This window comes from Poeciliopsis prolifica, unplaced genomic scaffold (assembly GCF_027474105.1).
Source record: "Poeciliopsis prolifica strain line A6 unplaced genomic scaffold, Auburn_PproV2 SCAFFOLD058, whole genome shotgun sequence".
NCBI lineage: Eukaryota > Metazoa > Chordata > Actinopteri > Cyprinodontiformes > Poeciliidae > Poeciliopsis > Poeciliopsis prolifica.
In genome coordinates, this window is record NW_026562433.1 from 1,155,010 (window position 1) to 1,167,559 (window position 12,550).

The 12,550-nt window shown below is 46.2% G+C and overlaps 1 protein-coding gene across 1 annotated transcript; it reads right to left on the reverse strand.

Annotated features, from left to right (window-relative positions):
• Positions 1 to 592: 592 nt before the first annotated feature.
• Positions 593 to 10,534, reverse strand: ajuba (ajuba LIM protein). The gene is made up of 8 exons (XM_055060156.1): positions 8,216 to 10,534; positions 4,037 to 4,138; positions 3,849 to 3,916; positions 3,706 to 3,768; positions 2,485 to 2,615; positions 2,214 to 2,265; positions 1,357 to 1,425; positions 593 to 1,203 (listed from the first exon to the last, which is right to left on the reverse strand). Exons 1-8 carry the CDS (start codon positions 9,582 to 9,584, stop codon positions 1,072 to 1,074), a joined length of 1,986 nt encoding a protein of 661 aa, XP_054916131.1. The 5' UTR covers positions 9,585 to 10,534; the 3' UTR covers positions 593 to 1,071.
• Positions 10,535 to 12,550: the final 2,016 nt, after the last annotated feature.

Consider the following 12,550-nt stretch of genomic DNA (forward strand, 5'->3'; position numbering starts at 1 on the left):
ATCGTTTTGTTGCATCATTGTGGACGTGACGGCCATTTTAAATGCTGGATTATTTATCCCTTCCAACAGCATAGTCTGTTGTATTTAAAGATTTAAGTCACTTCATCCATCCTCTCTTCAGTCATGCATGTGAGAAGTTCCCAGACTTTCTCATCAACCCATCAATGCTCTCAAGCACTTTTCAGAACAGGCCCACAGCATCACAGAGCCTCCCCCAAACTTACCAATTATCTTTCATTTTCCCATTGTCATCCAACTTGGGATTTTTGCACAAACCCAGCTAGTTTTTTGTTGAGAGATGAAATCTTGGTGTCATCTGATCAAAGCGGTTTACTAAACTCCACTAATTTGTTTGTGGTGGAAGATCAGAAGAAGGTTTTTCCCCGGCAAGCCTCCAAGGCAACTTTTAATGGTTGGATTAAGAGGATTCTTTCCCCCCGTCTTTCTTCATCCTCCTGGCACAATAAATACAGGCTCTCAAATCTAGCAGCTGAGAAATGTCAAATTCCTAGGAACCTAATTTAGCGTCTCTGAAAGGCGCCACATTTACATGCGTAGGGTCGCTGCAGGTCGGAGGGACGTTCCCTGTAAATCTGTTAACATTTGCTTTTATTGAAATTGTGACCAATATCTGTAAGTACACAATCTGACCACAAATGGAAAAATACTTAACACCCAGAAATGACAACATGGTTTCTCTTCAGCTTGCACAGATTCATGTAACATACAGTAAAGTCAATATTTAAGTGCAAAAGTTTGCTAGTCATGATGTATATACACAACATAATTCAGTAAAATCCCTTTTGTTCTTCTACAGCAAACAGTAGCAACACTGGGGTTAAAGAGCAGTAGTCTGTTCCCTTTTTTTTGTGTTTTTTTCTTAAAACTATAGTACAGTAAAGGTACAAGAAGTACAGCAGGCAGAACATGTGACGGACCAATCAGAGGACATGAAATGTGACTACATGAAACGTCTCGACGGCAGCAGTTTCGTTTTAAAAAAGACGCACAAGAAAGATGGGAGAACGCGTCGATCGATTCTTTGAGGAAATCCACAGCTGCGCGACGTGATCAGTGTGTCTTGTGTGGGGGAACGCCGTGTGTGCCACACACTCTGCTCATGTGACAGGAGTGGCAGAGGAGATGAGAGTCCAGAGGGAAGCACTGCGAGCCGGGCTTATCGGAGAGCTGCTTGCCACACTCCTGGGAGGACAGGGGGAAAAAAAGGAAAAATACTCGGATAAGGACAGGAATGCACACAGAGGGGAAGGCAGCTCAGCCGCTCGATGATTACATAACGAAATTCTTGGAAGGGAGACTGTCGGGAGGAAACCTTTGTTGGGAGATATAACTCACCTCGCAGTGGTAGCACTCGAAGTGGTAGTCCTTGTTCATAGACACGACCCTGAGGATCTCCTCGCTGCCCTGGGGAACGAAACAAAAGAGCTCCAATAACGTCTGCATTCACTTCAGGGAAATCCGTCATGCATTTCATGTCGCCTGAATACAGATAACCTGCATGAACTTAAGAAATTTAGTTCTGAAGCTTCAATTGATTCTGTTGAAAATTAGCTCTGAATCCTAAATAGAGAAAGAAATTAAATGGGACTGTATTGTCCTGCAAAAGAAAAAAGGAATAGATGGGTGTCGTTTGTTAGCATAACGTTTTTCCAAGTAAAATGATGTTCTCAATTCACTTTTATTACATAAATTAATAGCTGCTCACTTCCCTGAATCAACATAAGTAACAGATCAATAGTTTTGTCAGTATTTTTTTTTCTTCCATCCACTGCATGAGTGGAATATTAAGATTTGATGCAACAACTGGTAATTCACCACTGGGGCGCCTTGTAGGCTCGTCACAGAGGGCTTTTAAATGCCCTGGGCACTGTGCCGGTTTGTTGGGTGACTAAGCCGCTGCCTTGTAACTCACAGTTTCATGCCAGGTATTCCCCTCATGATTCATATTCCAGGTGGAGAGTTTACTCCAGCTGCTTTCTTAAATGCCCAGGAGAAATGCCCTGAGAAAGCACAAGCCCATCTGCTCTGTCGAGTTTTTATGTCCCAACTCGACACATGAAAATGTCCGTAACTACTGTGGGCTACAATCCTAAACACAATGGAGAAAACAAAAGCTGCAAAAACAATGCCCTTTACCACCAGGTCAAACCAGATAAAGGATTACTCATTAAAACAGATAAGAGGCGACTCACTTCAGTCGGTAAGATGGGTTGCAAACAGGCAGCGCACTTTGGAGCAAAAGTCCTGCAGATGTGACCAGAGAAAGTTTTATTTGCTGTGGAAACGACTGCCAACCATGAAACTCACTTTGCGTCTGTCATGTGAAACAAAACTGTAAGCATACACAGTACGGAAATGCAATAAACTCAACGGTCAACATATAGCACAACTTGAAGGTTTCGGCTCTCTCAATTTTTCCAAGTCCAAAAAGAGAGAGCGGCTCAGTAAGCCGTGGATCCTCACTTGTTGTAGTCGGCGACGCAGTAGATGTTGCTGTGCTGGTCCACAGTGAAGGGAACCCCGTCCAGAGCCTTGGAGCACACCACGCAGCGGAAACAGCCGGGATGGTATGAGTTCCCAACGGCCTGCAGGATCTGGACACAAACATCGGAAAAACTTTTAGATTTTACATTTGTAGCTATAAATGTGCCTCTCGCCTGAAACGTGAGCTGGAGGTCGGCACCAGCACCCAGTCGGGTCAACGGTGTTTAAAATGGATGGATGGATGGATATAGTCTGTAGAACAGAGCCATCTGTTATTATCCCTCGGTGGGAAAACTGTAGAAACACTTTTGTTTCTTTTCGACCTCTTCGTCTTGTGTTTAGATCCGTCTCACTGATAATTCTCTTATCAACCTTTTATTAGAATACAAGCCGAGATGCACGAGAACAGAACGTGCTTCCTACTGCGCAAGACGACAATGTACAAATTCTTGCAGGGTTAATGAGCTGCAACTCTGGAAAAGGTCACATGTGGCTGATGCGTCCAAGGAGGATCAGCTTTAAAACAGAAAGAGTTGCGTTTCAAACTCTGGACTTCCTGAAGATTTTTAACATCTAGCCAGCTAACAAGATGTCTAGTTGGATACAAAAAAAAGTAGGATGGCCAAAAAAGGAACTATGGAAGGAATAAAAGAAGGAAGTATAGATAAAGTCAGCACATAAGAGACAAAGACGTAAAGAAAGACTTTTTTTTTTTTTCCAGACTAAGCTAAAATGTCCAGACTGAGGAAAGTTGCTCTCTAGATAAACATCTCCAGCTCTCCTCACTCTTTGGCCCTCAAGCTCGCCATGTGAAGTTCGGTTCCCGTGGCTCACAGGCCGTCTATTAATAAGCACGACGTGGTTCATATAAGGCAAAAAAAAAAAAAAGTCTGCAGATAATCACTGCACAGCCTTAAGTCTTTATTTACCAAAAAGCCAAGGCAAACATTCCAGGCCAAATCTTATCGTGGGAAACCAAAGAAGTGGCAACAGAGAGACGTCAGCGCATTTCTCCGTCCCCAGGAGAAATGGCTTCAAAGGGAATTGTGGGAAACGTGGGGATGTGTAAAGTCGTCGCAGAGAAAAGGAAAAAAAAAAAAAAAAAAAACGTTACCCAACGCAAGACTGGTGTGGAGCTTGCATGGGATTTTCTTTAAATCTGACATAATCGCCCCTGGTGTGAGCGTGGAAGCGTCTCACCTGCTCCAGAATGAGGTGACCACACACGCTACACTTCTCAGCAGCTGCCTGGAATCCCGAAAACTGTAATAAAAAAAAAAAGGAGATTAGAGTTCATCCCGACGCCGAAAGGTGTCAAAACACATCTCGACCTCAGCTCTCACCATGTAATCCTCTTTACAGTACACAGAGCCGTTGACATTGTAGAAGTCCTTGTTTCTCAGGGTGCGACCTGCAAAGGGGTCACATTTTTTCATTTTTGAAAAAAAAAAAAAAGAAATAGAGGGATGGAGGCGCAGAGGAAGGGCGTGGCGCCAACTCCGCAGGGGGCGGGGGGGGGGGCGGGACTCACCGCAGGAGACGCAGGTGAAGCAGTGAGTGTGATAGAGGTGATCCAGAGCCTGGCAGGCGTTGTCCGCCCCGTACACACCTTTCCCACACTTCACACAGGTACCTGCGGAGGGTTCAGGGGAGAAAACACACACACACATACACAAACACACACACACACACACACACACACACACAAACACACACACACACACACAAAGTGGTCACAAACGGGCGTTTAATGGCGGCTCCTGTTTACAGCAGCATTCCAGGAGGATGTGTCCTGAAATCCAGCTCCACACACACACACACACACCACACACACACACAACACACACACACACACACACACACACACACACACACACACACACACACACACACACTGTCAACACTTGTAAATCCTCTCGTTCGCACCACCTAGGGGATTTTCACGCGGCTGAAGCCCGGCTCCCCATGCCAGGCTGTTTGCTCATCCACTCATGTGTCTGTTATTAAAGGGGAAACTCCGCCGGATCCCGCTCTCAGAATAGAGCGCTCTTTCTTCCAGGAGTTTGGAGCTTAAGACGGGCCCTTTGAGTTTCATGCAAACCCCCACATTTAGAGCAATTTGGGATGTTTATAATGACAGGGCTTCTTCCATTCGCTCCGGGAGCCAGAAAGTGACTAAAACTTGCTCATTTTTCGAGCGTCCAGATCTAATTTTCTAGCGGAGGTTTGCTCGTCTCTGAAATCGGACCTTCAGCAAATCGTTTCGAGAACCAGATTTGCTGTCTGCAGGGAAGCCGGCGCTACATTAACCTGTACAGTGATGTTAACAAGCAAAAAAACAAAGTTTGACCCTTAAACTGGACTCAAATGAGAAAAGTTTTACACTTTCTCTCATTCTGCACTGCAAAAACTCAAAATCTGAGAGTATTTTTGGTTTGGTTTCTTGTTCAAATATGTTAGCACACTTGAAATGAAACCAAACTAACTTAAAAGTAACTTTTCAGCAAGATGTAGGAGCTTAAGTCAATAAATTCTTAATATTGATGAAAAGGTACCAGCTTCAAGTAGAATAATCTGCAGGTGGAATTAGAACATAAAAAAAACATATATTATGATTTAGACTTAGAATGAGCTTCTACATCTTTCTGAAATGTTACTTTCAAGTGAGTTTGTCTTATTTCAAGTGCACTAAAATATATGAACCAGGAACTAAACCAAACATGCTTCAGATTTTGTGCTTTCACAGCGTACAGCGACGACACGGCAGTGGCACTATGATGCTGAGGGCTTGTTTCACTGCTGCTGGTGAGGAGGAATGAAAACCATCTGTGAATTCTTTGACCAACACTTTTAAACCAAGGTTTAAAAGTGTTGGTTCGGTTCCCCGACCCGCCAGAACCGCTTCTGTAACGACTGAGCCGAAGCCTCCAGCAATTATGCACGCAACAAAAACTTATGAAGTAAAAAAAATTCCAGCGACCTTTCTCGGTCAAAATGACCAAAAAGTCGTCTCCCTCCTGTCGGGCAGAGTGTAAAACGTGAAGCAGAGGCCGCCGGTGGTCCGACTCCTTCCTGTGATCTATTTACGGGTGGCACTGAGCGCTTTTTCCTGCTGCTTCTCATGTGGTTGAGGGAGTGCCACACAAATCAAGAATTCCTCCTCACTGCTGCTGCTGCTTTGGGCTTCAGGCCGCCTCTTTGATGTCTCAGAGAAAACTCAAGTCTGTGCCAAAGCCACAAAAAGAAAAACCCCCCAAAAGGTGGTAGCTGAAACTTTAAATACGCCTCGAATCGCTACATGAGCCGGAAAACGAACGCATGAGGTGGAGCGGCTGGGGAAGGTATTTATTTATACTCCATTTTGTCACGTTTAATGTATTTTACTGTGGTTTTAAAAAGCAGAGAATAACTGTACATGGATGGAAAATGGGGAGGTGAATTTAGTTTTTAAGTGCTTTTTATTTTAATCCAACACGGCAAACATTTGAAAGCAGACGCTCTGGTCAGATTTCCATAAAATAAATGAATAAATTCACATTTTTGGCGCAAATGTAAAATTTCATGAGGAGGAAGTGTGGCACTCTGAACACGGTAGCGGCAGCATCATGCTTTGGGGATAATCGGATGAAAACCAGCCAGAGTTTGCAAAAGACTCGAGACCCTAAACGTATAGCCAGAAAGCCACAGTGGACTTTTCAAGCGGCCTAGTCAAAGTCTGAAGAAGAACAGTAAAAAAATAAATAATAATAATAATTCTAGCTGGTAGATACTTTTAGCTGCAATCACAACAAAATGTTGTTCTGTAGAGTTTGAGTTCTATAGTGGGGCGGAGTGAAAATGCACACCACACTTTTCAGATGTTATTGACAAAAATAAATAAATAAATAAAATAAATCTTTTTGCGCGACGCTACTTTGCGATGATGATCAATCACAATCAAAGATGAAAACGTGTTCGTGGAGGGGGGGGGGGGGGGGAGAGGGCGGGATCAAACTGGAAGCTTAAATTAGTTCTGCCGTTTTTCTGTTTCCACTTTCCGTTTCAGCTGAAGAGGGGAGTTTTCCCGCAGGTGTGTGTGTGAGAGCGTCTGCCTGCCTTCAGTGGCCCGGCGCAGCGCGGTGTTGTATGTCCCCTCCGGGCACACATACCTGAGCGGAAAAACAGGCTGCAGCACCCCGCCCCTGCACACGCCACGGCTGCGTTAAACACACACACACACACACACACACACACACACACACACACACACACACACACACACACACACACACACACTAATGCTGCATTGCTGTGGCCTAAAGTCACTCGAGGTGGGCGAAACACGCCCTGCCACAGAAAACACACACACACACACACACACACACACACACACACACACACACACACACACACACACACACACACACAGAGGAAGGCTGAGTCTTAATCTTGTGTGACTGAGTAATGGCCAGAGCTGTCTTTATATGGAAGCATGTAATTTGTGCTGCAGAGGAATGTTTTGTCACAAAAGCTGCGAGGATTCGGCGCATTAGAAACTCAGACGCCCTGCTGAATTTGCTACACCTGCCTCATCTTTAAAGTCACACAAAAGCTTGAAAAATCATTTATGTGCTACTTTTAACTTTGTTTTATTTTGTCATTGTTCCTCCTCCCACCGCCAGCCCCCCTTTTTCCACATCTCTGACTTCATCTCCATTTGTCTGGAGTCGTTTTCTGAAGCCCGATCGCTTCTTTTTCTTCCCTCGCGCTCGATGCGCTCTGACCCTGCATGTCTCTGCAGGTTCCTGCGGCACCATCCAGCGAGCCGATGTGCTCCTTCAGCTATTAATCTGTCCATCTCTCCATGCAAACCCCTCATTTAGAAGGAAACCTGTGATCCGACACCAGACGGCAGTAATAACACGCCGAAGGCAGACGCTGGATGACCAAACACACGATTCTGGGAACAGTGGCTAAAACTGGGGCTGTGGTTTGACTAGATTTGCACCGATCCCAGTTTTCCTGGCCAACACAGACCGCCAGTTTTTTTGTTTTTTTTTTCTTTCAGGCCTGAGTTCCCAACTTTCACTTTTTTTCAGATGATAGAAGTTTTTGAAAGCACCACAAATAAAAAAAACAAAAAAAACGAAAAAAGAAATTGCTTGGAAAAACAAAATTTTCTAGGAGTGCGATGATGTTTGATGCACTTAAAAGACAAACCAATGCAGTAGTTTGTGGTTCTGATCCATTAACAAAGTGAGAAACAATGACTTTAGTATTAGTAATCAAAAATGATCATCTTCCGATCTCTAGATCCAACACACCAATATAAAAATTTGGGTTGATATTAATATGACTGTCATGAACGGTAACAGACATATGTTATATTTTTCTACCTTTTCAATGCCTTGGGAGGAAAACACCACTAATTTTACCACTGCTTCAGATAATCTACCCAGAATCCTTTGCTGCATCACTATCACATGACCAAACAAATCACACATGACTAACTCTCTCTTCTCCTCTGCCTGGAGATAAACAGCAATAAGATTAATATCGGTTAATTTTATTTATCGGCCTGATACCGATATGTTAAAAAATAAAAAATATCAGCCGATATATCGACAATGTTGGTGTCGATATATCGTGCATCTCCAGCTAACGCTACTGAAATATCACCATGTCTCTTCTTACTAAGTACCTCAAAACTTTAGCTGAAAAATATTCTCACCAAAGAACTCCTGCCGGTTCTCCGCTGTCTCTCTTCCAGCTGCACCGGAGTCTTCCTGAGGTCGGACCGGTCCGGTGGCTGATGCCGTCCCCGGTGAGGGTAGAGGCGGATCCTTCAGTCTGAGGCCCTCCAGCAGGCCCCCGCCTTCTCGGACAGCATCCCTCAGGAGAAGCCGGGTCAGCTCCTCCTGGTAGCGGGTTCCGGGCAGGTCCGAGTACCGGGCCGCCTCTTTCCCTCTTGCCGCCTGCTTGTCCTCCCACCAATCGGGCCCCCCCTGGTAGCAGGCCGCCGCCGGGCTTCCCACCGCAGGCGGGTAGGAGTGGCGGCTGTCGTATGGCCCCGGGCGGCCCCCTCCCTCCAGGTACTGAGTCCAGGCCTCTGCGGCGGTGACCCCGGCTCTGCCAGGAGCCCCGTACCCCGCTGCAGAGCCTCCAGCCTGCATGGGCTGCTGCTGGACGGAAACAGAGTAGCGGGAGTCGTAGCCCAAGCTGATCCCGCTGGTTCTGTTGCTGCTGCAGCGGCTCCCTATGGGGCTGCCCCCACCCCCGCCGCTGGCCGTGCTGGAGGCGAAGCTGGACCTGGGGCTGACCAGCACCGACTCCTGCAGGCTGAACGACGAGCGCGGGCTCAGGGTGGGACCGGGCGGGTAAAACAGACCCACGCTCCCTCCACCAGGTATATCAGAGGGGCGATGGGGCGGGTGGGACAGGGAAGCGGGTCTGGGGGTGTCCCACACTTCACCCCCGGTGCTGAGGCGCTTGTACAGCAGGGCCTCTTGCAGGGAGAAGCGCTTGTGCCTCTCGGGTTCAGAGTTGTAGCCCTGCTCGGCCTGGCCCCCTCTGGGAGCGGACCCATATCCCGGAGCAGCAGCAGCGTACGGCGGCGGGACGGAGTGGGGCGGCGGCTGGGACAGGAGCTGCTGCCGCCTGACCAGCTGCTGGAGCTCCAGCGAGTAGCGCCGCTGGTTTAGAGAGGCCTTGGAGCCTAGCGCCCCCACGGGGTCAGAGTCGGGGGTCAGGCCCCGGTGGGCCTCCACTCCGTCCGTCAGGTAGCAGGAGGCCCGCTGCTGGGAGGAGGGCCGCCTCAGTTGCGCCAAGGTGGAGGGATGCAGCGGCTGCTCCCCGTCGGCGCCCAGCGCGGCGGAAGACGGCGTCACCGGGGCTCCCGCGTCGCTGGCGGCGGGGAACTGGGCGGGCCTGGAGGGCGAGGCGGCCGCGGAGCTGGGAGCTCCGGACGCTCCGGAGACGTTGGCGTTGCTGTTGTTGGAGTTGTTGGCGGAGTCGTGCTTCTTCTTGGAGCTGTTGAACTTCACGCTGCCCGCGTCGGTGAGCTTCAGCTTCCCCAGCAGCTTGCTTATGGGCCGGTCCATGATGGGAGAGTTTACAGTGTCTTTCCTTTATGCTACAACTCAGATACAGTGTGAGGGAGACGTACAGCAGAACAAAAGATGCTCTATTGAATCAAACTCTAAAAAGATGCGTTTAAAAACAGAAGAAAAAGAAATACTCTTGAAATCACAATGACAACTTCTATACACGCAATAAATACAAAGCTGATAAATAAAAGAAAAATATTCTTAAGGCATCTCAAGAGTTTAACATGATTTAAGTCCACGTGTGGAAAACCCACGGACACAGGTAGGCTCCGTGGACATAAAGCACAAAGAATTCAAGCCAGTCCAGCCAGGAAGCGAGACAAACATGGACACTTGGTTGGTGACCAACGGAGGGCTTCCTTTGTCGACCCTCCACATCTGCAGGACTTCAGCCAGCTCCCTGAAACCCGCCCGGACCAAAGTCTCCTCGGCGTCCGGCTCCTTTCTCTTCTCTTGGGAAACAACAAAGCGGAGGTTCAGCAGGATGCGGACCGTCGCCTCTTCATGTGGCTCCAGTGTAGACGAGAAAATAAACCCGTTTGTGCTCAGATGGTCGACTCGGCCGACGTCCGCCGCTCATCTCACGCGCTCACAGCCACACGTCGCTGGCTTTAAAGAGAGGGGGACGGAAGAGACACACACGGGACACTGGGCTCCGTCCGCACGTCCATCCGCTCGGCTCGGCTCCGGTTCGGCTGCTTTTATCATTCCCGATTCAAAGGGAGAGGAGGAGGAGAAGGAAAAGGGGGAATCCAGTTCGGGACTCGGTGATAGTAGCAGGGAAGTTTGGGCAAAGAAACGGGAATGATTAGAACCGGCGCGCCGTTACTCCTCGTCTCCCAGCAGACCGGTGCCGAGCGAAACCGAGTCGGTCCGGATAAATAAAATCCATCCCCGTGAGCACCGCATAGTCCAACAACTTTGTCTCTTTCTTTCCCCTCAAATAATAACTTACCTCCCCCTCCTTTTTTTTTCACTTAGTTTTTGCTAGCCGTAACGCAGAGAGGTGTTTCCGGTTAAAGCTTTTCAAAGTAAACGCCCTTTGAGCAGCGTTGGGCTTGAAACACTTAAAAAGCGCGGGAAAACGAGTAAAAACTCGATTTAACTTCGCATGTAAAAGAGTGTCGAATCATTTTTACACCCGAAATACTGACGATATCTCAGGTTCTGTTTTTTGGTTTCAACTTTCCCCCGGCGTGACTGATTTTATTGTGGAAAAAAACGATCTGAAAATGGCGTTACGTTGTTTTGTGCAAATTGACGCGCATTGTTCTTTAATCAGCGGCGGCTTGTTTCCCCCACCTTTCCGAACCCCCCCTGCTCCCTCCTCCCAGCATGCCGGAACACCTTTTTACGGAGCCCAACAAGTGCCGGGATGAAATAAAAACACAGAGGAGAAAAAACACGGCAAGTCACTTCAAACTGTGAACAGGGAGTTAAAAAACGTGCTCCAATGGCTCTCGTTGTTTTAATAATATTCTCCATGTCAGTAAATATTTAGTGTTTTACCACAACAATGAGCTGAGACCTGTTTTCAATTTTAAAGCAGGTGATTCAAGAGTTATTGATGATTTTTGTTGTAATATCTTCTATTTTATTAATGCCATACCACCACAGCTATTGCACATCATTGTGTTGAGTTTACAGAAGTAATGGGCTGCCCCAAGATCATTTGTTTCTATCTTCTTCTTCTTCTTTTTTTTTTTTTTTTTTTGCACACTGGCACTTATTAGGCTCCACATTCTCACAACTTTACATTTGTGCTTGATCAAAAACTTTCTAGAGAATGTAAATAAGTACAACTGATTGAGTTATTAATTGTTCAGCATATAAAATAAGGCACTTCCTCATCTTTAAAGTCAATATGATGAGGAGTATCCTGGAAAGGGGAAAGCTTTATTTCAGGTGAACCAAAGGCTGACCTGGCTGGAGACGGCTGAAGAGGAAGAGTCCGAGGATGAAGATTACTGAGGGAGATCAGCCAAAGCCGTGTTATTAGAAAGCAATGTAGTTTATCTATAAACTACGTGGCAAAGTCTGGAATAGAGAGAAAAGTGAAAATCTGTGCTAAAAATACAGGAACCACCATTAGCTTACGGTGGCAAGAAGAAGAAATCCTTGTATTTTTCAAACTGCCATTCAATTTGGAAGAAAATTCTCCTGTTTTGAACTGATTCATCTTTGTAAATAACTTGAGGATAGGTTCACTAGTTGCATGTTCACCGTTGCTTATCTACATTTGGAAAACAAGCAGCCATTCGAGAGCCCACTGCTTCACGGTCAATGTTACGATTGTGATTCATCTCAGGATATGTGGCCTATCGACTCATTTCAAAGCACAAAATAACTACCAAAGCCAGACCACCATAAAATACATTTGGACTTTGTTTACCTCATGGAACTATTTTCTGCTGTCTTGGCTGTTTACTGTAATATAAGAAACTTCTGTTTTAAACAAATGGTTGGCTTTCTCTAAACATCTCTACTTGAAGGAAAAAAAACGTTTCCGGCCATGTCAACCGCTGACGCAGACATTTTCTGAAACTGAACATTTATTGATTGTTAGTGTTACTAAGAACCTTAAGGAACTTTTTGAAAAAGGTCTCCAAACAGATCGAAGGTCACAAACGCCCTCTGGGAACCTCTGAACAGCAATAGTTCCCAGAAGGTCATCCTATGAAGGTTTTCTAAAAGTTAGAAAAAGTTCCATGTTTTAAATATTGTGAAGGAAACGTCCATGTTTTGCAGGCCTTTTTTTCAATAAAGATTGGGGCTGGGAGATTGAGCTCTTTGTGGATGTTCTTCACTGAATGTTCCTGTAAAGTTTCTTGCTGAGAAGTTACTTATTTACATTTCTTAAGTTGTTGTTAAACATGGCACACTGTCATTTTTACACTACACTGTTGTGAGTGGTTCCAATTCTCTATCTAATAAATAAAATACACAATATATTTATGCTA